At 45.4% G+C, this 27368-nt stretch overlaps 1 protein-coding gene across 23 annotated transcripts in view; it reads right to left on the bottom strand.

Annotated features, from left to right (window-relative positions):
* The window catches only part of TCF7L2 (transcription factor 7 like 2), a 220023-nt gene that overhangs the window by 12744 nt on the left and 179911 nt on the right, over positions 1-27368 (bottom strand). For 15 of the 23 annotated variants that reach the window (XM_025396040.1, XM_025396052.1, XM_025396042.1 and 12 more), the window contains 6 exons: positions 13857-13989; positions 11064-11166; positions 9022-9108; positions 3975-4100; positions 3214-3373; positions 2654-2761 (listed from right to left, as the gene is read on the bottom strand). In XM_025396040.1, the coding sequence (XP_025251825.1) occupies positions 2654-2761; positions 3214-3373; positions 3975-4100; positions 9022-9108; positions 11064-11166; positions 13857-13989 (717 nt within the window). Of the gene's footprint in view, positions 1-2653; positions 2762-3213; positions 3374-3974; positions 4116-9021; positions 9109-11063; positions 11167-13856; positions 13990-25492; positions 26168-27368 lie in introns of those variants that run through there. The other 8 variants (XM_025396049.1, XM_025396039.1, XM_025396041.1 and 5 more) reach the window with 3 other exon arrangements.

Below are 27368 nucleotides of genomic sequence, written 5' to 3'. Positions count from 1 at the left end.
TTAAATGTAACAGAAGAAAGAAAGGGCCTAATATAGGGGTGGAAGAAAAGAAACTCAGGTGAGCAAATGGCATGGGACCTCTATCCTTTACCTAGTGTAGAGGGTTAGAAAGGAAACAATGTCAAATATAACCCCAGGGGTTAGATACTACTGTGGGACTCAAGATTTTTTTCTCTTGGTCTCTAGAGAATGTGCCAAGTCTGACAACCCAAATGTGGCTGTTTTCACTCAATTCTGTTTTCCTAAGGTAGAGACATAAAGTCTTCTGTTACCAGTTGGCTGGAAAAGCAGGAATGTGAAAGAGGCATGAGGCGAGCTCAGGAAGTATTTTCCAGAAGAACCTTTTGGAGTTTACAATGACCAAAGTAATTTATGGAAACTCCCATGTCAAGTTAGTTTAAAAAAAAAAAAATACTAGTAAGTTGCTACCACATTCAAACCCATAAAAGCTTCAATGCTGCGGTTCTTAGTCGAAGTGTTCCCTAGTGCATAAAAGGAGTGAGTGTGAGTGTGTGTGTGTTCACACCCATGTGTAATGAGTCATTGTAATAGGAATCTAAGTACCTCTTACAAGAGATAAAGTTCCTAGAGCCCTAAATCCAGATCTCTAAACCTCAAATCGTCTCAGGAGTTCCCTTATTATACCAAACCATCTTCCAAATTTAAAACTGAGCTAAAGCCATTTTGAGTGCCTCACAGCCCTTCTGAAACCCAGAAAGTATGTCACAAAAAGCCTCGAGCAATACTTTCTCTAAACGACTCTGAGGCAAGTCAAACACGGTATTCTTTTGAAGCTATCACAGTCTGCCTTGTACCTTTGTAGAGATTTCACCCTGCACAACTCCAGGGGGCACCATTCACATAGACCCCAGTGTAAATGACATACTCTAGAGTTGTGCAGTGCACGCCCTGCACAGCTGTACATGAAGGCCCTACTATGACCCAAAATGTCTATTGGGGATATGATCTCTACAGAGAAGCTGAATTCCGCTCTGTGGTATCATTCTAGATTACTCAAAGAATTGGGTCTGTAGCAGGTAGAAGCTCAAGATGAACTCTAAGAACTTCTGACCTGAAAACAGGAGAGCAGCTTTCCTGAAATGATATGGTTGTGTACGTGGAGGCTATGGAGCCTGCCTGCTGCTGGAAATCTCCACCTCAGGGTCAGGTGGGGGTGAACAGCAAGCCTGTGGGAGAGCATTCACTTTCTCATCCTCTTCCTTTCAGCTCCAGAAGAAAGGCTTCCCCACTGCACACATGCTGGGGACAAACAGAAAGGTCCCAAGCAGTGGAGACCCCGTGCAAGCCCATCTGTCAGCGACAAGGGCTCTCTCAGTAGAACACACGCGCCATCCAAGAGGTGCCAGCACTCCTTCCTGATTCAATTCCCAGGAGGAGCACAGTCTAGCGCTGCCAGTTAGGGGGGCAGGGCCTCGAGAAAGATGGCCAGGGGCACCTCCCTTCTCCCTCGTCTGCACTGCAAGCACGGGTTTAAAAGTATGAGAAGAAAGAGGAAGGAGGCCTGCTCATCAGAGCAGGCAGAAGCAGCTCCTCCTCAGGATCACATAGGCCCGCAGATGTTTGCGATCTCCTGGCGGATGCTAAGTTCTGAGGGAGTAAAGATGTCCGACTTAACTCTGAATCCCTGTAATAACTTGTGCACAGTAAGTGCACACTCAGTTCAGTAATAATTTAATGACCTCAACCCCCAAACGTAGAGCTGCTTCACCGCGGATGATGCCAGTGGGAGAGTCAAAAGTAACTGGAAAAGTAACCATCCACGATTCTAAGACATTGACAGGAAGGGGATGAGAGGCCTGTGCCGGCCTTAAGACAAGTTTTGGTTTTCCCCCAAGAGTGGACAGAAGTCTCTGGAAGACAGTGTGCTCATGGGAGGAGAGGAATCGTAGGGTCACAACCACTGCAATTAGTAAAAACAATCATACCATGGTGTTTCCTACAACCCAAGAGAGGACTAGGCAGATCCTGTAGCCAACACAGAGCCCAGGATCACACACACCACACAGTACACTTTCCCCTGCCCCTGCTGGGCCCAGAGTCAGTCCATGCATCCTGCCAAAGGCTGACTTCCTCTGGCTGCTTTCAGGGATATTCCCATCATGCTGTTCTCAGGATGAAATAGGCTTCTAACTTCTACTGCACCATGGCACAAAGCAATAGTTTTGTTTTTCCTTCTTAAGGGTAAAGGGCCTGCTGAAAGACCTGGGAGGAATTAAATTCTGTTCCTCCACACCTACCCACGGGTCTTCCCTAGGCCATACCACTGATCACTGCTGAGGAGCCTGAGGAACCTAATTCAGAACATAAGGTCCTCTGGGTGTATCCTAGAGCCTTGCCTCCTCTAGGAAGCAGACAAGCACCAAATCAACCTCACTGGTCCTGAGCTGGAACAATGGGACGGCAGCCTCCTCTCTCCACCCCGAAGAATGACTGCGAGCTGATCGAACCATCCATACTGGAGGCCCCTCCCTGCAGTTTAGTGATCCAGGAAGATGCTACTGGTCCTCAAAGTGGGCAGACTGGACGCTCCTGAGGCCCACCCCAGTCAAGTGGCAGGTCCTGTTTTCTTTGTCCATATAGACGCACAACACAGCTCTACAGACTCTTATCCTAAGGAAAACGATCCACCTACATAGTTATCCCGCGCGGACCAGCCGGGGTACAGCTGCATATGAAGCTGTCGCTCCTTCCGGGCCAGCTCATAGTATTTCGCTTGTTCTTCTCTGGACAGTGCGTGCCACTGGAGGGGATGTGGGGTGCAGACGAGAAAGACATGAACAAACAGAAAAGCATGAAAGAACATCACACACTAAGCCAAGGTCAGGGAATAAATGCTGCTGTTTTTTTGGTTGAGTCTATCCAGAAATGGTATAATCTGTACATACCGACTGTTTGCTGGGTCCTGGCACTAACAGGAATATTTAGACAAAACTTGATTTGTTATCTATGTCATTCTGTCATTTACTCACTCTCTCGGGTGGGGGAAGAGTATGGCTGTGGCTGTTCTGAATGCTATCTGAGTGCAGAATAACTAGTCCTGACTCCATGAAGGTCATTCAAGGACTCAGAATGTGGCTGAAGGGCAAGAATTCGCCACAGAAATGGGGACAGAGACATTCTGCCACCTGACCTGCTGCACTCTGGTCCCTCACCACCTGCCCCCCACTTCTCCCTGAGAAGGGCATCACCTACCCTCCGCCCAAGGATCTGGTTGATGGCCGCGCTTTCTTTCAACGTGCACTCAGCTACGACCTTTGCTCTCATTTCCTTCATATACAACATGAATGCATTAAGAGGTTTCTTTATGTGGGGCTTCTTCTTTTCTTCTTCCTTTTTGGAGTCCTGATGCTTTCTGGAGACAGACAAAACAGACACAACCCAATAAACAAGGTAGTGGTCCAACTTCCTCCATGGCAGAGCGCGTATCTCCTTGTCTCCTAACCCCCAAGTCTTGCAGTTTTGGATGAAAAACCATGTTTTTAGTCTTCTCTACCCCGGAAAATGGAATGAAAATAGCTTGGGGAAGGGGGTTGGGGGAAGGGAGGGATTTTGCAATCACTTCCTCAAGTTTCACAAATACACAATTTTCCCAAGCCAGAGAGGAAAGCACATGGTTGCCGTCTTCACCTCGGCAGGGTTTTCTCCTGCTTGCAGAACAAAGCTCCAAATGTTCAAGTACAGGGTTAGGGGGCAGGGAAGTGGTTGCAAATCCCAGTGCATCCAAGTACACACACAGAAAACAGTTCTGTTCTAACCCGCGGTGGTGCAGTGAGATTCTGCCACTGTGCACTCTCTCTATCTTTGTAAGGGAGTGCAGAGCCCACACAGCCTGGGTATTGGCTGGAGTCAAACCAAACGAGGCCAACTTTAGGGAGAAGGCCACCACCCAGTAGCTGCAACAGGCTTGCAGAACCCTGCGGCAACGAAGAAGTGAGAAAAACAGCAACACTTACGAGCTATGGAGTGAGCCGACGTCACTCTGGGACGATTCCTGTTTGACTGTTGGTGTGACTATGGCCGGATGCGGAATGCCCGTCGTGTGTAGCGTATGATGTGGTGGGACCATATGGGGAGGGAACCTAGAAGACAGAAAGCTGTGTAAATCGTCAGAATCAAAATGAATGAATGAGGAGGGATGTGTACACACAATTAAAAAGAAAAAAAAAAAAAAAACAGCACATAACACTCACATGAAAGCAACGCAAGACATATGAAACCTGTCAGCATTAATTAGCGATAAATTAAACATAATGATTCTCATAATGTCATTAAAGCCAATCTCCCCCTTCATTATTGCTACTGACATAAGACATTATGATTTTTAACATATTTAGCAAAAAACAAATTTAACTGACGTACTTGGGCGGAAAAGTGGGCCTGGACTACCTGCCAGAAATCGCACGTCCACTTATTTTTTGAGGCATTATTAGTGGCATCTAAGATGACAATTTCCTAAGTCCTAATCAGCACTAAAATGAAAGGTGAAATCTTTTGTTGTATATTGACAGCTAAATAAAATATTAACGTGGTTGAAATATACATACATTTTTGACAATGCTGTGCAAGCCTCATTAGGCCTCATCCTGTTGATGAAGTGCAATACAATTTTTATTTTTCTTTTGCGTTGTGTCCCATCATTTGACAGGAATGGGAGAGAGTGAGGCAGGAAGACAGGGAAAATTCAAATAGTTCCTATTTGGTTCATATCATAAGTCATGGACATTTTAAATAAGTTTGTATCCCGTTATGGAAAGATGCAAAAAATAAAAGGAAAGGAAAGAACAGGTGCACACACACACACAATAAAGCTTTGATTCTGATTTGTATGCCCTTTCTCCTCTAAAATTTAGGATTCCTATATCACTTTTACTTCATATGTTGTCTATGCATCATTAAGAAGTCTCCTAAATGATTATCAAAATTATAAATGAAAGATACAGTTTATTTTCTCTCCTCTCATGCTGCTCATTTTTTGGACAGTTCTCTAAGACACATTTTAGGGCCTTAATTGGCATTTCCCAACCAAGTACATTAGCCAGGGCAGAGACAGCTAATTTCAACCTATTCTTGGCCCATCTGCAAACTGACAACTGGATCAAACGCCTTTCTCATTTTCTCTTTTGCATTGTGTCACCATGATTTGTACTGGGTTGGAAGACTCGCCCCTCTTCAAGCAACATATCCTACTATAGAAAAAAGTACTGAGGGAGAGGGCAGAATCCCGAAAGAAAACAAAATGGCAGCCTCCTGCTCCAGCCTGGCAAGGTGATTCAAGGGAGCAGATGGGAAGCTGTTCAGATGAAGATCATGGCAACTGTTGCTTTCTTAGTAAGTCCAAACCAAAACAGTCCAACGTACCACCCAAGGAATAATAACCTGCTCTTCACAAAGCCAATTCTGGTGGGAACTAGACGGCCTGCCTAATGAGGATCTATCACGACAATTCTCTCAAAAGGATTCCGTATTTATTTACAAAGTTTCTTCCAGAAGCAGGCTAGAGATAGTTTCCATTCAGCCAAAATGAGGTAACAAACGTTAATGTGAAAAATAATAAAATGATTAAAGTACTAACTGAATCTACACAGATCAACAGAGGAGGGAAAGTTAATGAACAATGCTGATTCTTGAAGAAGGCCTAAGCCACGGTAGACATTTCACTCAAAAATCCCACCCCGATCTGATGTGGCCTCTCCTGCCACTGCCTTTACACATTTAAGCCAGTGGTGCAGACTGCATGACATGACTTTAAAAATAACAACCATACGAGTCCTTTGAATGTATCAAAAAAGTAAGAGAGAGAAGGAAAATGTAAGGAAACAAACAAGCTAACAACCTTCATCCCCTTCCCCTCAAAATAATGTGAAAAACAAAAAAAAGCAGAGCCCTTGGGAGACATTTGGGCTCCAAGTGACACCCTGTTCCTTCCCACTGCTCGAAGGCCTCAGAGGAAACAGAAGCTAAGAACATGTGTTCTTGGAAACCCTTGGGTGAAGTGGTGGGTGGCAGCTTTTACTGTGAATTTTAAAGGCCTGACATTCCTCAAATACATATGTTCCCTTCGTGCAGACTGAGAATATGTGTACAGACGTGCGAGGGAGAGGGAGGGGGAGACAGAACAAGGCTGTGTGTGTGAGTGTGTATGTGTACGTGTGTGTACATACACCAAATACCACGGGAAGACGCCACAATCTGAGCACATTTTGGGGTGCAAACTTCCAATGCTGCCACGAAGAAGACACATTTCTAAGTTCCCATACCTACACGTATATTCCCGTATCTGAAAAATGTTCAGCACAGAAAGAGACCGGGTATGAACGTGGATGTGGGCTGTATACACATACCTTCGCTTAAGAAATTCCTTTCTGCAGACAACTATTTCATGAAATGCAATAAACACCCTAAAAATTCTAAGCAGCTCATTATATACCCCCGTCTGCTTTCATGGCTCCAAGCCAGAATATAATGATGAACCTTAACTTGTTAAGAACAACTAATTTTTGTTTCTGGCTGTCTCAGGGGCTTCTCTCTTACTCACTCTCACTTTACTTCACTGTTGACACGTTTCTGTTAACCGGATGTCATCTGCCGGCCTTGATTTTATGCACAAGCAGTAGGATGCATTTTCCTGTGCAACAATCCTGCTTTGAGTTGCATTAGGTTTGTCATTATTCTCTCATTTTCCCCCTTGCACTTGTAACATTTCATCTCTTCCTGCCTTATTTTTTGTGAGCCACGGTGCACCCACATTATGGTTTATACATGATCTCGCTCCCTTTGAAGCCGGCAGATTTCAGAGCCGGCTCTCGTCAGGAGAAGAGCCTTGCACCAATTTAGCGGGCTGAGGGCCCGGAGCTCCAACATCTCAATCTAAAGGGGGTCACAGGGTGGCACAAGTGAGTGTCAGCAAGAGCTGTTTAATTGCCAATCTAGGCTTCTCCATGGTGTTTAAAGTATAATGACCCATCACTTAATTCTGAGAAGTCCTGGCCCCACTGCCGAATAGAATGAATATCAAAGGATGTTCTGGAACAGGGCAAGCTGCCTACATTTGCTATAACTGCCATAAGTATAATAGACCTATACTTCTGTCGCCCCATTACCACAATAATGTATTTAATTTGCTGTATACGCTTTTTAACTAGCTAACTTTCATTTGGCCTACCTGGGGAATCGGCCGCCTCTCCCCGCACCTTGAGGCCCTAACCTTTCTTCCTGACGTTCCCTTCCTTTCCTCCACCCCCTGCCCACCTATAAATCATCGACTAACCTCCTAATGATAATTCAATCGATCAGCTTAACCCCAATCCCTATCCTACAATTACTTTACCACTTTTAACCTCCGGAATGCACCAAATAAACAAACATGAAAAAGAACCAGGTGCGATATACAAATGCTGGCAAGGTGGGAAGAGGAGCTGTGGACTATAAGCTGCTACACTAATAGAACTACGTGTAGCCATGGTCCCTGGGTGCTCTCCACCTGGGAGACCCCCTATTCATTCCCATGCTTTGTGAAGCTGTGATGACACTATTTACTAAGTGTATGCTTCCTCTTCTCTCCAGGCCAGAGAACACACGAGCATTTTCCTGCCTAACTAATACTGGCATGGATTTTGAAATTTTGATGATCTATCGCAGGTAGAAAATGGGTCTTTTCAACTGCAATATCCATGGCATAGTTACCGATGCTAGATATGCCACAGTTTGTTTTTCTTAATGAATGTAACTCTCTGTCACTGCCAAAATTACTGTTTTGTAAGTAGGAAAAGCAGCATCTTGACCTGTCTTTCCAGGCCCTTCTCTGGTCTTGGCTTGACATGTTGGCCGCAGGGATTGGGGAAAGAAGCTGGGGACAGCATCCCTGCCATGTAATGCATGCTAATTTCATTATGTGCCATCATTAGAATGGGTTGGTGATTTCAGACCATCAGCAAAGTCTAAACCTCCACCGATTTAATTAACTTGACTGAAAATCAGATGAACAGAAAATAAAACTATCATTAGAAACAATTAGCGACTACTTAAACATACTGCTGCCAACCAGTTTGTAAATAAACTAGCAGTCACTGAAAAATTAGCCAGAATTAATCAGAGGGAGGAAAAGAAGAACATGGGGATAGGAGTGTATCTTGTAAATATATTTCTATGCTGAAATATAAATACATATGAACGTACAGCACACACACACATGATTTTTTTTTTAACTTGCAAAGACTTAGAGCTGCACAGACCACTATGATACGCACCAACCACGAGTGGCTATTGAATATTTGAAATGTGGCCAGTCTAAACTGAGAAGTGCTGTGTGTATAAGATACACATCAGATTTTGTACCAAAGCTCAGTACAAAAAAAGAACATAACATCTTATTAATAGTTGTTGTCCAGGGATAGCATGTTAAAATGATAATATTTTGGCTATATTGCATTGAATAAAAACATGTCATTAAAAATAATTTTATCTTTTTTTTTAAAAAAAAAACCTTTTTTAAAAACGCGGCTACTACGAAATTTAAAATTCCCTCTGTGGCTCACACTATACTTCTACTGGACAGTGCTACCTTCGAGGGGAGGAGGCGGATGCTTGCTTGTTGACTTGGAATCAGAGTCTGAGCTTTGAAAACACCAGTAATCTTTATTTGAACTCTTCTTGGTATAATAACAAAACTACCTTCACCGCTACCTTTCCTGCCGAGGACAGGACAACAGAGAAATGGCATTTCAAAAAGCTTCGGTCCTGTTTCTCCCTTGCCTTCTTAATTCTTTAAAATACATTGTTCAACTGAGCGACTCAAAAATTTTACCCAGAAACACATCACTTACCTTGGAATTTCAGGGCAATTTTTCAGGATTTTCTGGGAGTACAATCTAATGTCACATTGGCTTTACACTAATAGAACTACATGTAGCCGTGGTCCCTGGGTGGCCTGGTGGCCATCTAGAGAACTTCCTGAGAAGTCACCCATGGCCTTGGAGGAAGGCCCTGGTTCTTGGAACTCACCTGGACATGGAAGCATTGACAGTCAGAGCTGTGGGGTAGGGGTGTCTGAATCCTCCTGTCGTGATTGGGTACACTGGTTGACCTTGCCTACAAAGAAGGGGTACAAAGTAAGAGACTTGAAACAAGGGTGGGGGTGGGGACAAGAAAAAGAAGAAAAGGGAAAAGTTCTCTCTGCACAGTAAGCTTTATTCTCATTTGATCAGAACAAAAATCTTGGGGATTGTACAGGAAGGATCAAAGGGAAGAAACACAGAACAATTTGAATGCCATAAATCTGATAGGAATGGCTAATTAAATTTTATAACCTCTGCTTATGTCAATAGAGACCCTCTCCCCAAGCTGAAACTAGGTGTTTTGTTGTAATAATTAAAGGCGAAGTCTCGCTTGCTTTAATGGAGCCATCACACTAATTGAGGGCTACACATCCAAAGGAAAACAATAATGAATGTAAATTTATACCAAAATAAAGTACAGTGAATCAAAGGACTTCAGTTGCGCTTTGGGCCTCTTTCGGTATTTAGATCTCGGTGAGAAAACATTAAATTAACAGAGCTTAATTTGTAGCCTTTTGTCAAATTAACAAGTGTTGACAAGAGTTACCGGGGGGAGAGTCCCCAAGAAGAATTGTGGGTAACCAATAGACAATCACACCTCATTACAATAATTAAAAAATACAGCAACATGCAAAATAGCATCCTCATGAAAGACACACAACTTTTTCTGACAGAGGGTTGTCTGAGTTGGCTATTCCTTTTTATCTAGCCTTCAAATATCTCCCCATCAGCTGAATGGGGCAAATGATCACTGAGAACTATTTGAGGGTTGGCCCCATCTATTTAGAAGAAATGGGTCACAAGCTCATGTTCCTGTCTACCCTCCCAATAAAAATAAGGCGAGACAAAGAAACAGAAACTACACCCGGGGTTGGTATTTGGTATAGCTACTACATAATGCAATCTGTTTTTTTTAAAAAAAACAAACAAACAAAAAAAAAAAAAAAATACAGGTAGAATTGTGGGGTAAGCCACTCCAAAATGTTATCTTCCTTAAGGCTTTGTAAGGCCATCTTCCCTAAGACTCAAACCTGAGTTTTACCAGGATTTATTCCTTTTAGCATTCAATGTATTGTCCTGTGTTGTTCAGATCACTGACAAACAAGGAGAAATATATCCAAAGAAACAATCACGAAACACATATTCCACACGTGCTCATGCAAAAACACACATACACACAACCCGCCACAGTATGCTAATGCATCAAAGGCCTTTCTACTCTGAATTTAAAACACAGTTTTTTTAAGTTGCAAAAGACAGTCAAATAATCTGGCACTGCCAGGAACTAGGACTGATGCTTACGAAGGCCCCACATGCTACAGTGACAGTTCCAACTGCCCCATTCCCACTGTTCACAGTCATTCACGTGCAAAGACTCTCAGAGAGATGCTGATTCAGTCCCAAGGAGCTTCTCAACAGAGAAAACTTTCCACTGCTGTTGTCAACTTGGGAGTAACGCTCAGTATGAGGTGGGGTGTCCTGGAATCATACGAGAACATGCCCTAATCCCAACCCCGGATTTCAAAACAAGGCAGTTCTTGTTCCCGCTTCTGTGCCCTCAAATATGTAACACCTAAAAGGGAGGACTCGGCAGCCTCAACCCAATGACATGATTGCAGTTTGGGCAGCCAACAGCAGAACGGCCATGATCCGCTTCATTGGGTGGAAGTCCCAGGAGTCGTCCGCAATTCCCAAAGGATCTTCAGGGCACCTCTGTCCACAGAAACTTTGGGGACCATGGTCTCGAAATGCTAAGTGCCAATAACTCTTTTCCTACAGAATCCATCTGAATGGCTATGGATTTGCCTGTATTCCCACAGGACACCTCAGCAACACCTTTCCTGTGCCCTCCCACGGCCCCCTCCCCAACCCTGGCTTCTAACACACACATACACACACACACACACACACGCGCGCGCGCGCACAGAATAAATAAGAAGCATGCCCGTGTAAGAAACAAAAAGGAAATTAAAAAATGGAACTCCTTACTGTGGTACTAACCATCCTAGCGGATGGGGGATTTGTCCTACGGTGCCAGGCGATAGCGGGTAATACGGGGATATATCTGGAGGGTGCGGAGGCCGTGGGATTCCTGAGGGAAGAAGCAGCATTTTAGGTACAAAGGAGGGAGAGAAGGAAAGAGCAACTCATTAGGGGATGGGAACAGGGAAAGAGGAGGAAGAGAGGCATCTCTTCCGGAATCCTAACACAAGGTTCATTTGTGATTATAAATCCTAAGAGTTGTTGGTAGGTTTCATCTCATTTTCCCTTAGCCTCAGTTTGAAAAATTAGTTTATCTCCTTCTAAATGGACTGGGATAGTGGGTAGACTCAGATATACGCCATCTTGGGTCTTTCTGCCTCACGTGACTGGTGTGATTGTTTCAAGTTTAAAAGAAACAACCTCAAAAAGGCTCGGCAGCTGGTGGAGAATGAAGCAATGGTAATCCCTGTTGCTCTTACAACACAGGCCCTTCGCCCTGCGGAGTCTCATGCCTTACCTGCACGAAAGTTACTCCTCTGATTTCTAACAGACTTTTTGAGCTGTGGCATTCAAAAGGTTACTACCCTTGCTTTTTTTCAAAAATGGTGACTCCTCTAAAATGTCTCCGCCTCTATTTGGATGAGCTGGAGAAACTGATCAAATGCCATGTGGCATCCTATCCAAGGTAGAACCAGAGCTGAACAGACAAGGAGGTGTTGGAGGCTTGTGTACTCCATTCTGGAACTTCATCCGCTAGAGGACAGAGTCACCTGTGGGGATTAAGCCCATCTGCTGAAAGGGCACCTTGTGCGTTGCAGGGGCTAAGAGCTTCACAAGGCACACATGAGGGGATTCTGCAAGTACGTGCCACCGCATGCCTGCCAGTTCCACAGGAGCACATTCTGCAGTCGACTCTGACAGAGAAGAACTGATCTGTGCCGTTGAAGTGGGAGGCAAAAGGCACAATACCACAGAATTAAAACAGAGTAAAGGAGGGAACGGACTGCATGTTCGTGGATGAAAACGACTTCATTTTTTAAAAAATTCATTCAGGAAGCTTTTAATCTGTAAATTAAGTCTCCCTGGGTGACATTTTCATGCAGACATTGCTTTCTCTCTATTACAAAAACCAAACAGATTAGCTGGGCTTGGACCCTACACCGAGCCATTTGCACACTTGAAAGAATGTTCGCAGAGGAAAAGTAAACAGTCCACAGACGTTAATCATATGTTTTACGATAACCATTTAAAAGCTATTCCCTGTACTACCATTATTTAAATGAGACGTTGACGCTGCCATTCACTGGTGGAGCCTGGGGCCGGCTGGAGGAGGCCGCCAGGCATCCAGGCATCCAAGCGCCAGGCTCAGTCCTGCACCAGCACAAAGGGGCTCAGAGACCAGTAAAACCCAGCTCACGCGTGGCTTCTTTCAGGGGCAGTGAAGGCCGCCTAACCAGGCAGCCTACCTACCCCAGCACTACCAATCCCCTCTACCTACCCCAGCACTACCAATCTCCTCTACCTACCCCAGCACTACCAATCCCCTCTACCTACCCCAGCACTACCAATCTCCTCTAACGAAGTGATGCGTGATCACGGACTTAAACCCATCCTTCCAATTACTGAGCTGGGAAGGGAAACTCCTACCAACACACTGGGTAGCCTGAAAGACACACACTAAGCTTACCTGTTCTCCCAAGACCACCCCACCAGGAGCTGGGGCTGCCTGCCTGATTTAGATCTTGTTGAAGGAGAACTAAAAGTAACCCCACCTTCTCTCCTTCTCCCCTTTGGGAAAAGAGCAGTCAGTGAACGACTGGGATAAAAAGGGGACGCTGGGTTGGGTGTGGTGGCTCATGCCTGTAATCCCAGCACTTTGGGAGGCCGAGGCGGTCAAAAATTCGAGACCAGCCTGGCCAACATGGTGAAACCCTGTCTCTACTAAAAATACAAAAATTAGCCGGGTATGGTGGCACATGCCTGTAGTCCCAGCTACTTGGGAGGCTCAGGCAGGAGAATTGTTTAAAACTGGGAGGCAGAGGTCACAGGGAGCCAAAATCGCTCCACGGCACTCCAGCCTGAATGTCAGAGCAAGACTCTGTTTCAAAACAACAACAACAGGGACACTGAAAAGCATGGCAACTTCTCCCTGACACCCACTGGTTGTTCTAAGAAGAAATGAAGCAACCTGCCTGGGCTTCAGTATTCACATCTGTAAAATGGGCTCAGCAATACCTAGAATATTGTAGGGGACAAAGAAGTTAAATAAATTAGCGAAGAAAACGCAGAATCCAGTGATGTGGCTTTTTGAGGCTATACCAACAAGCCATTGTCAAGTAGTGACTGGAGCCTCTTAGCCAGCGAGGGAGCTGAGGTTTGGAAAGTCATGCTGTCACATCTTCCCAGGAAGCTGAGGAGGGACCCAAGAAATGCCTTCAGTATGATTCCTGCATCCAGGTCTGTCTGAGGCTCTTAGAGTTAAAAGCCACTCCTGAAACATACTGAGGACTCAGAGCTGGGTTCCCAAGACAGCCCCTTCAGGGGCACTGGAAGCCATGAAGAGATATTTAACACCGCAAATGAACTTCTCCAAAGGGAGTGGAAAACCACTCCCACACCAGGCCTCAATCACCCCAAAGAGCTTCCTTTTCAACACCCAGAAAAGCAACAGGGGCCCCCCACCACCGTTCCCACCCAGTCCCCTCCTGCTCCGCCCCTGGGGTTCCTGTGGAGGCCTCAACAGATTCCCCAGAACCCCAGGACCAGCGCTCTACCTTGGCTCCCAAGCCCATGGCCTACCTGTTTTGGGGTCTACGTCGGCTGGCAAGTGTGGAGGTGGGTTTCCCGGCGTGAAGTGTTCATTGCTGTATGTGATAAGAGGCGTGAGGGGGTGGACATGGTGAGGGTGCTGCACCACTGGCACTTTGTTCGACTGTGGGGAGGAGAACAGAGAAAGACACCATCAAGCCGGTTCCGGCAGCCCAGGTCTTCAGAGCACCGGGCCCGTGGGTTCCCCTGACTGCAGCCTCCCACCTGGATTTTCTAAGATGCACTCAGCGCTGCCCGTCCCATACTCCCCCGAGTCCGAATAAATAGATAGTTGTAAGACAGCTCTCTGGGTGGGTCTGTTTTTATTTCCCCACTAAGCCTGGCTTTTAAAATACCTTCTCCATCCCTACCCCATTATGGAGCCCAAGAGTCTGCACTTTTCCCGTCCGCAGGTGAGTTGGAAGCGGGGACTTTAATCTCCCATGCCTACTGCGTTTCCGCATGTGGTGGGGACCTCCTACCCCAAGGCCCCACCTCCAGGAGGCAGGCAGGCTGCACAGGGGACCATCTAGGAAAATCACCACTTAAAAGAAACCGGCCGGGCCCAAATCCCACCCAGCCAGCCTCCTTAGCCACCGCCCCTCCCCCGCCCCCGACAGCTCCTATCCCCTCCCTGCCCTTAGAAACAGCCGGCATGCTACAGTCCTTCTCAGACAGTATGGACGCAAAGCCCCACTCGTGGTTTGGGTGGGAGTGTGAACTTTACCAGAAAGCTCTAAACTGCCTGGCAATCACCTGCATATTCTATGCAGATTACAGCAGCCCTGATTCATTAGGAATTTCATTAGAAAGTCATCCCGGAATGCTAATACATTAACTGGATGATGACGAATTGGGCTAATAAAAGGTACGCATTTTAGAAATGGGCAGTTCTAGAAAACAAAGTACAGGCATTTTTATGTTTGGGAAGGGTGGGTCAGTGGAGAGAAGCAGAGGGCGGGGTGGGGGGAAGAAAAGCATTTAAAAAATGTTTCTAGTTGCCAGACCCAGGCTTTCCCAAATTATTCTCCTCTTTCCCCCACCTCCTGCTCAGTCCACCCCTCCCCACTCCACTCCGCTGTGCTATAACTTAGCCCAGCAAGATCACAAAGAAAAAATTAAGCTGAAACAAGCGAACTACTGGGCCATTTACGGAGAGTAATCCAATTGCAAAAAACCCTATTCCCCATAGAGGATTTTCACTAAAATCCTACAACAGGGACATTTAACCAGATTAGGTACCAGCGAAGATAAAGAGGCAAGTATTAGATGATGAATGGATTAGAGTCAAGTTTCATTTCAGAACGTGTCTTCATTTCCTTTTATTACTTTTAGGAAGGCACAACTTGCATTAACATCAAGGAAAAGGAATTGCATTAAAAGAAAAGAAGGAAGGTTCTAGTGCTGCCCACTAGCGCCTGTTGAGTTCAGGGATCACTAAGCAGTTAGTTCTCTTTACTGGTTCTCTTCCTGTCCATTTTTTTTTTTTTTTTTTTAAATGGGTGAGGAAGGAATGTAATATAGGAACAGCATTTCTTACCACAGGTAATTGAGGGGGAAAGCGTCTTTTAAAAAGTGCTTTTAACTTTTTTGTGGTTATGTGTGGAAAGAAAAATAAGGCCTTCTCTCTAGATGCCCCAGAAAAAAACTGCAGAAAAAGAAGTCAACGCTTCCAACAGCCTGGTTTACCAATTCCTATGTATAACTGGCCTCTTGGAGAAAGGGGAGATCATGTCCAGATGACATGATCTGTTTACAGTAAAGAAGCACAAATCCCACAGCCATGTTCTAAGCAGGACTAAGGGGAGATGTGGGGAAAACCCTCTTTCTCTACTTTACAACAAAAGAGGAAGACAGCATTTGGGCAATAATGGAGTTCACTGAGCATAAGATTTAAAAATTAAGCCTCCACCTTAGATATACATATGAAGGCGATTCCAACAAAAGGTGGGGCCCTGTGTTCTGGCTACCAACACCTCTCCCAGTATTATTTTGCACGCCTGAGCCTAGCCAACTAGTGTTTTTGCTTATAGGAGCTTTGTGTTATATGCTACCATTTTGCAATCAAAGCAAGTAAGTTAAAAGCCACCAAAGCAGAGGGAGCTTTGGAAACCAGAAGCACTTCCACAGAAGGGGCAGCCATGAAGGGCTGGGCAGGCCAGGGCCAGGGTGAAGGGCTGCTACCTCATGGCCAGTGCTGGCACCTCATGGACAGGCACTAAGGATTCCTTAAGAAGAACATTTGCTCAGGACAACTTGAGAAATAAGGAACAAGGAAGCTCCCACACTGTGTGCTGAGGTGGGGAGGGAAAAGAGAAAAGGAGAGGAAAGGAGGGAAAGAGACAGACACGGACAAAGTGGAGACCTTTGGAGGCAAGGCTGTTGCTGCCTTCCAGAAGTTTTCTCTTTGGTTGGAAAGATACATACCCACTGACATGAAAGAAAGCAGACCAGCTCCAGACAGTTTAAAGTGAGTGTGAAAAAACACCAGGGCCAGTGGGGAGAACCACCCACAGCCCAGAGAAGGGAAGATGATCACTCAGGGGTGGAAGGACTGATCAAGTACCACGGGAGGAGGACCACCATCAGCCATGAGAAGCAGCACATGGGAGAAGAAAGGGCTAGTGGTGGGCATCAGAACCAGCAGCAGTTAGCCCCGAGTCAAGCATCTCCCAGGATGCTTCCCACTCACTCAGATTCCCCAATCCTAGGAAATCTCTCAGTAGGCCCTGATTCATTCACAGTGGATCTGGACTCAGGACCCAAGCATCTTGGGCCTGCTTCCTGGGTGTTGTGGGTGGTTCCTGTGTTCAGCCATGAGGACCACATGCACACAGGCAAGCACAGAGGTAAAGAGCCATGAGTTCTGATGAGGAATCAAGTCCTAGTTCTTAAGGAACCCAGGAAAAGCCTTAGCACATAACCTAGCACATGTTTGTTATTTATTATCTATTACAGTGGTTTATTAGTAATGTTATTTTTACTGTTAAGAAGAAGCTGTCCAGATGACATGATCTGTTTACAGTAAAGAAGCACAAATCCCACAGCCATGTTCTAAGCAGGACTAAGGGGAGATGTGGGGAAAACCTTCTTTCTCTACTTTGCAACAAAAGAGGAAGACAGCATCTGGGCAATAATGGAGTTCACTGAGCATAAGATTTAAAAATTAAGTCTCCATCTTCTTAGATATACATATGAAGGCGATTCCAACAAAAGGTTCTATCCCCCTGTGTTCTGGCTACCAACACCTCTCCCAGTATTATGTTGCACACCTGAGCCTAGCCAACTAGTGTTTTCCTGTTCAGTCAAAACTATATCATGGGGGTGGGGGGGGCGGTGGAGGGGGTGGTAGGGAATTGGAAGCTTTAGGTGCTGCCAGGCTTTAGGGCAAAAAAATGGGACCTGTACTAGGACTAGCCCTACTCCTTTCTGACCTCAACTGCATGCCAGGCAGGTCCCTGTGAAAGAACAGAACTTCCTCTCTGTCCAAGCTCATGGGTTCCCTTGCAAGAGAGGAGAACTCTGTGGTCATACCTGCCAAAGCCAGGGACTACCTGCCACTCCATCCAACCTCCCTCTACCTGGAAACCTCTATGATGGAAGGATTTTCTTCTTGCAAATGCCTATGTCTCTCCGGCCTCAGACCCCAGAACCCTTTCTTCCTACATCACATGATGCCCATTGCTGGGGGTGTGTGTGCACCCAACCTAAGTTCCTTAGGGACAAGGACTATGTCTTCTAGAACTTTGTGTCCTCCCAAATGACCAGCCTGTGGAATGGAGAGCACATTCTCCTAAACTGCGTAAGAACCACCAGATTGCAACTGCAAGCATTCGAAGGGAAAGACAAAGCCAATCACAGATTCACTTCAAGTAAACAGTGGCGCTCTTTAAATGTAGTGTCCTTAGAATCACAGAACAGAACGTAGTGGTCCTTCCGGACCATCCAGTTCAATACCCTTGCAGACACTATCTCAATTACAGCTGTGCCTTTAAAAGGGTTTTAGGGGCAACTGGCAATGCACACAGTGATTCAAGAACTGAATTCAAGGAATACCCGGGTTTTAATTCTTCCTCACCAGGTTGGCTGCGTGACCTCTCTCAAGACTTCCTTTCTGTCTCTGTCAACTCCGCATGAGAATCATGTCTACCTCGCAGGGTTGTGAAAACTGAACGAGAACTTGCATGTGAAGTATTTAGCACAGTGACAGGCACAAGCTAAATGTGCAATACAAAGATGCTTTGAAAATGCAATCCGATGAATACTAATGATGACGCAGTTCACTATCCCTCTAGCCTCTTCTGATTTAATTCATGGAGCGAGGGGGACACAGCCACGACTCCACTCCTGATTTCAAAGGTAAGGATGTTTGTTTATGGGGCAAGATCGTTCTAGATGATTAGTGGCACTTTCCTCAGGCACATACCCTTCTTCAAAATGAGGTGTTTAATTAATCCATATATTTTAACATCTCTTGTGAGAAGAGTCATCATTTCACTATGCCAATAAATGAGATTGCCACAGAGGAGCTGAAAGTTAAACAAACAAACAAAAAAAGGCAGGTGGAGATGATCATGGTCCCTTCCAGATCAGGGCAAGGGCCTTTAAGTAAGAGCTGTCACAAATGAAACACAAAAGAATCCAAATAGAAAGATGCCCCTTGGACATTCTCCTTCTCTTTGAACACCTCCCACTTCTCTAACGAGGTCTTTAAGAATTGTGTTCAAAACCGCACCACCCTAAGAAAATTCAGATGTGAAAAGTAACTTGGTTGCAACATAGACAACCTTCCAGAAATGTACTCATGGCAACTAAATTAGCAGCAACTATCCATGCTGGGGGTGCTGGTGGGCTCATTAGCCTGCAGTACTTATTCCCTCCCCTTTTTCTCTCTTTATAAACAGAGCCCAATGTGCAAGGGAAACAGCTCAACATAAGGCCAGGTGCCTTTTTGGGAACTATTTTACCTAAATACATCTTCAAAACTACATGGGGATACAAAGTCATCACGACCAGTGACAGCGAACCAATGTTCAAGGTCATGGTAGTGATGGTCAAGCAGAGCTGTGTGAAGAGCCCGCGTTGCTGTACTGAACTCTGAAAACATGATGAAAACGGACTCTCTGAGCCACAAAAACAGCAAACACTCATATACGAATAACTCACATAATTTCAAAACTGTTATACCATAGCTGCCGAAGTCACACCACCACCATCAGCTCAGAACACCTTTTCTAGATGAAATGAGGGTAGGATGGGGATTGACCGGTTGCTACCCCTGAAGCACTACCATCCACACCAGCACAGCTCAGGGTGGCCACTGTTCAATGGTGCCTTGGGCTCTGTGTCTGTGTGCCTCTGTGCTGAGTTCACGGCGTGCTTTATTCTAGGAAATCCTTACAACGAGCCTATGAAGTAGTTGGCATTTGTTATCAGTTCCACGCAGTAGGTAAAGATATTTTTTTTCCAGGTGACATGCCTTGAGAGAGTGGTGTTTCTAAGCTCTGCAGCCTCACCTGCCTGCCTCCACCACCCCACCTCTGCACTGTCCCAGTCTGCAGAAACTGGTATTACTGGGATGGGGTTAATTGCTGTGTTCATCTAGTGAGATGCACCCAATGAGATCAGCCTGGGCCAACCTTCCCATTGGACACAGCTGCTTCAGGACTCTCGGTGGGATCTGTCCTCAAACTCCCACCTACCAATCGCTGCATCCTAGACCATTTTCGGCAGATATTACCCCGAAAATCCAAATTAGGAGGAGCTCAGGGTTCCCTGCCTTAGCCAGGCATACCCTTGCCACAGGGCATTGAGTATTTTTAGCAGGGATTTTTACACATGTGGCTGATTATGGGAAGAGGACCGGGGATGCAGGGGATAAAGACATTTAATAGGATGTTTCTGCTTCTCAAATACAAACACGCAATATATCGGCCCAGCAGGATTCAGATGATAAAAAACACTTTACGTGGTCAGTCCTGGGCTGACAAGAATCTAAAGAAAAAGGCCACCAAAAAACCGAGCCATTAAATGAAGTAAACAGTATCTATGTAAAAGGAACCAAAATCCTCATCTGACTTTAAATCATTCAAGGCTTTATGCTTTCTACCTGGAGAAATCGCTATTTCGCAAAGCCAAGCTTTCCTCTGTCTGGTTCCTTAGGTTCCATGGGTTTTCAGCATTGAATAGTTAAATTATAAAGAAAAGGTCCTTTAACAGCCCTCAAGGCACACAAAGCCCTTCCACCCAAAGTATTCATCGTATTCATCGACTACAGTGGGGGGGAATGGGGAGGGGGAGGAGCCCCTGTGGCTGACCTTTGACCTTTCAAGAACCGTTACGCATAGCCCTCTGCAACTTGGCCATGCCACCCTCATCGCCAAGCGCCCACACACCCATCCAGATGCTGTTCTTCATTTGGAACCTGGCAAGTGAAAGATTGATTAAGGCACTTCTAAGATCCCTCTGCTTAGTCCCCCTCTCACCCCGACCCCACAAGCCTCTATAACTGTGGGCAACCTAGAGGGAATGAAAGCTCGCCATTCACCTCCGCAACCTATTAATCAACAGACGCTGAAAACAAATAGAGCCATTGCTGGCCCTGGTGTCTCCCTCGGCCCTCCTCTTCAATACGCCCCTACTGCTGCCCTCTTTCTGCAGGAGGAAAATGGGGCCAGAAAGTGCCTTTAGGAGCTCCGCACAATTAAACTAAAGCAACAGAGGAGCATTTGTCAGCCTTTTCCCCTCCTCACGGTGGGCATGGAAGGTCTTTGGGGGTCTTCACTTACCAGCCCTCCCAGGGGCTGAAATCAGCATGAGGAAGGGACACTATTCACTCCAGGTTTACATTTAAAAATGGGTTTATAGTCCACCTCTATGTATTTTTCCAGATGCCGTTTGCTATGGCTGCAGCAAGACCAACGGCAACAGCTAAAACGTTAAGAAAAATTTCACGTCACTGAAGCTGTGGCAAGTTGGGGAAGAGGACAGGTTGGGGACACAACGAAGGAAGGACTGTTTCTTGTCTATCAACCACCCTTTGGCAAACTCAGCCAAGGTAACCCTCCTGTCCCCCAACAACCTATGACCCCAGCAGTTAGGAACTATTTCTGCTGATGGGATGGTCACAGGAGACAGACACAGCCAGTGCAATCTGGGCCCAGCCCTGCACGGACAGTCCCATCCCAACCCAGCAGGCCAACACTTGCTTTTGCATCCTGCAAACCTCTTATATATACACAGAAAAAAAAAAACAGCAGTCATGACTTCCTCCCGTGGCCCCAAATGGGTGGGTTTCCTCAGAGCATTTTACCCTGGCCCGTGCCCCTCTCCCCTTGCGGCTAGACAGGACCCATCCAGCGCCGTGGCCGGGGTCCTTTCTTAGTTGAATGTTGCTCCTTTCTGTCTAAGGCCTTGCTCCCAGCTAATGGTGGATTGTTTCCCTGGACAAGACTTCTATTGATAGCTACAGCACTGCCTGTTGGAAATAATAAATAAAAGACAGAAGGTTTCACAGGGTTCGAGTTTTACTTGAAGAAACAAGGTGGTAAGAGAAAAGAGATCTGCCTGTGAGATGCAGAAAAGCGAAGCCCACCCTGCCAGCCACAGCACACAGCCTGCATCCTCCGGCTGGGCTGCTGCAAGAACCCACCCCCGCAGGCTGCAGAGTTAGAGCAGAGTCAGAGCGTCAGAGCATCTCCAACCCCTGAGAGCCTCCCAGGAAGGGTGCTGCTTATTTGTTTTGTAAATTATCAATGGCTGGCTTTTATTTCTCTTTCTCTCTCTCTCTCTCTCTCTCTCTCTCTCTCTCTCTGGAATCAAATCCATTTAGACAGCAAGAGGAGGAACAGAGACGATTCTCCCTGCCGTCTGTGAAATTTTGCCGACTCATAGTTTCTCATGGATTCACACAGGCATTAAAATTCTCCTTGCTGGGAAATGACTGAACAGAGCAAGCAGGGAGAGGAGAAACGTGCAGTCAGTTTTCATCCAAATTCTCACACACACACAGGCAAATACCTAGAACAAACTCGATCACTTCAAGTCCTTGACTTTTTTGGGGGTAGCCCTTTCTATATTATAAGCACCCAGCTGGTAACACACCAAACAGACTGCCAAACGTGAAGGGTCGAGAGGACCAAGTTCAACTCTTAAAGACCTTTTCTCAATCCTCGAAAGGAGGATGGAAGGGCTGGGGGGTGAGAGGTGGTGGGTGGGCTGGAGGTGTTGGGATGGAGGAATAGAGGAACATTCGAATCTGGAAAATAAAGAAGGTGTTGAGATGGAGGAATAGAGGAATATTCGAACCTGGAAAATAAAGAAGGTGTTGAGATGGAGGAATAGAGGAACATTTGAACCTGGAAAGTAAAGATGTGCACCAGCTGCTTGGCTTTGTGAAGACCGCAGCCAAGGCCTGACCCAGCAAAGCTGTGCATTCACAGGCTCTTGAACAATTACTTCCAGTTAAGTTCATTAAACATAATTTATTTCCACTCATTCTCATTTATTTTCCAATTAAAAAGAAAACATCCCATTGTGCCTCCCCTAGCCAACCTTTAAAACACTTGCAAGCTTACTTCTTAGCCCACCCGGTCCAGGCTCGCCCCTGATCAGCGAGTTTCCAGGGTTTTCTTCCTGCCTGCCTCTGCCTCCCTCCGGCAGCGTCACAAAATTCTCAACCTGGAGGTCAGTGAGGGGGCGCGACAGGCACAACGGGGCCCTCTGTCCTAATCCTCCACCAGGTCTCAGGGATGAAGAACCAGTCACTTCACCCCTAAGTAATTTCCCAGGAATCTGCAACCTCCACCCTCCCGCCAAATATTTCTCTACTACTTGGGTATTAAATGATTAGCGTTAACATAATCAATCTTGTTAAGTGTCCAAATTTGCAGAGAATGTTTGGGAATTGGGTAAGAGAATACAGCTGTTTCTAGGAGAGCGGATCTTCCAAACCGAGCCAGAAATAAATCGAACCTATCCCAAATGAAGAAATCCAAAAGCTCAAATTCAAAACAACTTTTAACAAATAATAATGATTTCCAGAACAACCCCTCGCCACCAAACACAACAACCCCAAATCTAGAGATTCCTAAATATAATGGAAAGGAAATCACCAATTTTGATTTAGAGCAAATTTTAAGAGCATAATGGTTATTACATCCTGAGGAATTAAAGAAAGAAATAGTGAACAAAATCTGACACCGACATTCTAATTTATTTACAAGGAACAGCTGCATAAAAAACTCTTTTGTTTTTCTTGTATACCCTGTGCCTAACTTTCGAATCTCAGTCTTATTTGAAAATTATGCCTACTCCATGGAGTCTGAGAGAAGCTCAAGAAACAGCTTTTTTCCTTCGCTGATCAGGTAAATTTTCCCCATAGAAAAGAGGAGGTAAGCCAAGAGGAAGAATGAACGTTTCCACTCATGTGGCTCAACAAATACAAATGCCCAAACCCTGTGATTCAGCAAAGACCGACAGAAAGGAAGACGAACACAAAGGCAGAACTGCATTGTTCTGTTCTATCCTGCCTTGTTAGTATCCCAAACGTGGGCATCCTTTAACGGGCATCTGCAGTCAGAATAAATAACACGCATGAAAATGACGCCGAGTCACCATGGGACGAAGAGGGTAAACACAATTGCTGTCCCTCCGATCTCCAGTTGATGTGTTGCAAGTTTAGGGAACGAGGGAGTGACCCAGGCAAAGTTGAATTTTTTCAAAAATCCTTAAATGTGTGCAGAAGTATGTAATCTGGAGGGCATGTCAGGATTTCATCACATTCCAAAATATTGCAGAAGGAAAGAATTCTATTACACAGCTCAGCCAGGTCCCCAACAACCCCAAACCACAAAGGGGAGGTTTCCCTAAGAATACAAGGTTTCAGGCTCTGCTGCTTCCAGAAAATGCCGATGCAGCAGCCTGTTGTGACTATACAGAGATCATAATATCTGTATCACTGGAGTCGGGAATTTACATTTTCAAAGAACTCCCTTCTCATAAGACATCAAGAATAGTGGTTTACTCCCACCAAGCCAACAGGACCACTATTAACACAGGTAATTTGAGAAAACTAGGGTCTAGAACCTCAAGATGGGAGACTGTACCAGGTGTGATATTTGCAGTAACACAACGTACACATTTGCAACACAGCCTCCACTCTCTTCCCCACCATTCCTGACAGTTTACACAATCCTAGATTGAACCAAAAAGTTGCACACAGCTAGAAAGGAAAACCAAGATTTACACCCATCGTTATTTTAGGCTCAACTAGAGAACTATCTATGATCTTGTGTTTTAATATGACACACAGAATTTAATTCATGATGTTGAAAATATAAACATAAGATTATGGTATATTTCATTCCTTCTCACCCCAAAATTGGATGGAAGAGCTTATCGACCACTGCAGATTATTTCTGTTTGGTCATACAATAACACCACAAATAATAAAAGTAATAATAAAAGTAATTAAGGAATTGCCTCCAAATTCAAGAGAATCCCCTTACAGCTTGTGGCAAAAGATAATCACTGAAGCTGGGCGCGGTGGCTCACGCCTGTAATCCTAACACTTTGGGAGACTGAGACGGGCAGATCACCTGAGGTCAGAAGTTCAAGACCAGCCTGGCCAACGTGGTGAAACCCCCTTCTCTACTAAAAATACAAAAATTAGCTGGGCGTGTTGGTGCATGCTTGTGATACCAGCTACTCAGGAGGCTGAGGCAGGGGAATTGTTTGAACCCGGGAGGCGAAGGTTGCGAAGGAGCCGAGATCTCGCCATTGCACTCCAGCCTGGGCGAAAAGAGTGACACTCCGTCTCAAAAAACAAAATAATAATAATAATAATTATTATTATTATTATTATTAAAAGAAAAGATATCAAGACACAGTTGAAGAGAGTATAATGGATCCTAAACCCCAAATTCATATTGCAAAAGGGCCTTCTCCCTAATCATTAACAGCACAATGAGCTGTCATCAGGCTCTTTTCCAAAACACATTTTATATTAAGTTTACAAAACATACCACAAGCAAGACCATAGCCCTAAAAAGCCGGCATCTAAATCTGGAGATTGACAACTAAAGACGGAGCAACAGAAAGTTAGCATTAAATATGAAACCAAAATACACAGTTTACACAGCCCTGCTACTGTTAAAGCCTTATCGCTCAAAACTTTCAAGCTTTTAAAGTATGCTCCTCTATGAGGCAATGTCGTTTTCCTTCTCTCTCTTCCGATGGAGCCCACCCTGGTGGGTGAAGAAAAAAATTATTTGTTAGAAGAAATTCCAAACCATACCACCCCTTCCCAGATTCCAGCTCACCCGTACTTGGGGAACAGGGTCTGCCTTACCATAGAAGTGTAAGGACTGTGATGAAAGTCAGACTTCTCTCCTCCCCATCTTTTTTTAACCCTTTCTCCCCCTCCCCAAAAAACTGCTGTGAAAATGACTCAGAGAAAGGGTACAGCTTGAGTTGACCATTTATTGTTTTGTTTTTTCCTTCCCAAGATCTAAATTGGGGGGGGGGGGGCATAGGTTTAATGGTCAATACCATAAGCATGGACATGAACACACACACATCCCCCCATACGCACACCCCATACACATACCACACACCCCACTACTCACCCAGCAATTCAAATTGAGGTGCCAACCGCCCAACTGCTGGAACAGAGAGACCCCGGAGGCTACTGCACCTCCCTTACCACTCAAGTCTTCCATTCCCACTAAAATTGTATCCCTAGGGTACATAACAGCCTTGGTTTTCCCTCTCTCCACCTCTAAAAAAACTTTCTCTGTACCTTCGAGATGGGACTGGGCCAGTTTTTTTTCTCCTCCCTTTCTGCTTTTCTCACTTTTCTTTTTCCTCCCAGCTTCCCCTCCCTTTAAAGCTTTCCCTTAAAGAACTGAAAAAAAGCATCTAAAAAGATCGAAATGGCCCCAGATTCCTGGCCAAATAGGCTCAAAATGCTCAAAGTTGTCACTCATATTGCCTAGAATTATTTTGTTAATCCTTCCCCCTGCACACACATCCCTTAAAAAATCTTAAAAATAAAAAACAAAAAATCCACTAATCATCTAGAGTTCAGCTGGTTGCAGATTTAATTTAAAAAAAAAAAAAATTAAAAACTCCTTCTACTTTCTAATCTTTGCCACTACCGAATCTGTGAAGGAAGGGGGAAGGTCCATGTTCCCCAGCCAGCTCAGGGCACCTCAGCAAAGTCCCCTCCCTCACCCGTTACCTTGGGCAGCAGGGAGAGAGCTGCCGCTAAGAGTAGCAAAGAAATTACGGTCAGCCATGAGGGAAAATGATCAACCGAGAGTGCAGGAGGCAGGCACTTTATCTGCAAGATTGTCAAATCCCTCCAAACAAATTTCTTAGGGAGAGGGCTGCGATGGGAGAGGGGAGGGAGGAGGAATGGATATTTTCTTGTCACAGTGACACGGAAGTGACACTTTGCAGGGCCTTGCCTGCCCTGTATACACCCTCTCTTCCTTCCAGAGTAACAGAATGTGCCTAAAAGATTCAACTGGCCTCCCTGGAAGCAGAAGAAAAGAAGCTTCCTGGTCTCACTAGTATTCCAATAGTCAGAATGCTAACTCGCGTTTTCGACTGTTGAGTTTTGTGAGCTTTCCCCAGGAATAGAGAGAGAAAGAGAAAGAGAGAAGGAGGGGAAACGGCAGAGGGATGCAAAGGCTAGAGCTGAATCCCACAAACCCGACTTACTTTTCCTGGGGCTCTTATGGGATCCAGGGCCGGGTACATTTGTGTGGGTTTAACTTAACTTGAGTTGAGACACTCAGACATCACAGGCCAGAAATCGTCCTCTTTTACATGAAGGAGGGGAGTGTGGGAGGGTGGCCGCTCAAGGAGGGATTACAGACAGAAAAAGTTGCAGGGGACAAAACTCATCCAGGCGGCTTTTCTGGTCTTTTCCCACCCCAAGTGTTAAACCATTTCACCCTCTTCAAAAGCAAATACACAACTCCGATTTGCATACAGGTAAGAAAATACCCCTGCTGCCACATAGAATCCTGGACTTGTGTGGCTTGAGGCAAGACCAGTGGCAAAGATTTGGTTTCTTCTGGCGGCAGGACACCTAAGGTAGAGATGTTTTTAATTTACTGAACTGATTGCCCATCTGTTTATCTCCAAACCCACATCATGTTTTCATGATGTAGGTCTTTAAACAATCTGTTAATACACGGGACAAGTTAATCACCCTCGCCACTCCCCCACCAAAAAAATCAACAAAAACAAGGGCTGGGAGGGCTTAAAGATAACAAAAAAGTGGGAATTCTTCATTTTCTTCTTTTCTTCTTTTTTAAAATACTGCTCCGTGGCCTCTCTTTCTGGACTTATCTGGCCTTCCTGTGTAAGTGTCAGGCAGCAATCTTTAAGGCCCTTAATACCAAAACAAAACCCTGCCATTCCCTTTACATGGTGGTAACAAAAGCAATGAGCCTCCACTTTGACAAGTAAAAAGCCCCAACCACACAGCCC

This window comes from Theropithecus gelada, chromosome 9, assembly GCF_003255815.1.
Source record: "Theropithecus gelada isolate Dixy chromosome 9, Tgel_1.0, whole genome shotgun sequence".
Classification (NCBI taxonomy): domain Eukaryota; kingdom Metazoa; phylum Chordata; class Mammalia; order Primates; family Cercopithecidae; genus Theropithecus; species Theropithecus gelada.
Note: the sequence above shows the minus strand (reverse complement) of the source record. Positions and strands in the feature narration are given on the sequence as shown.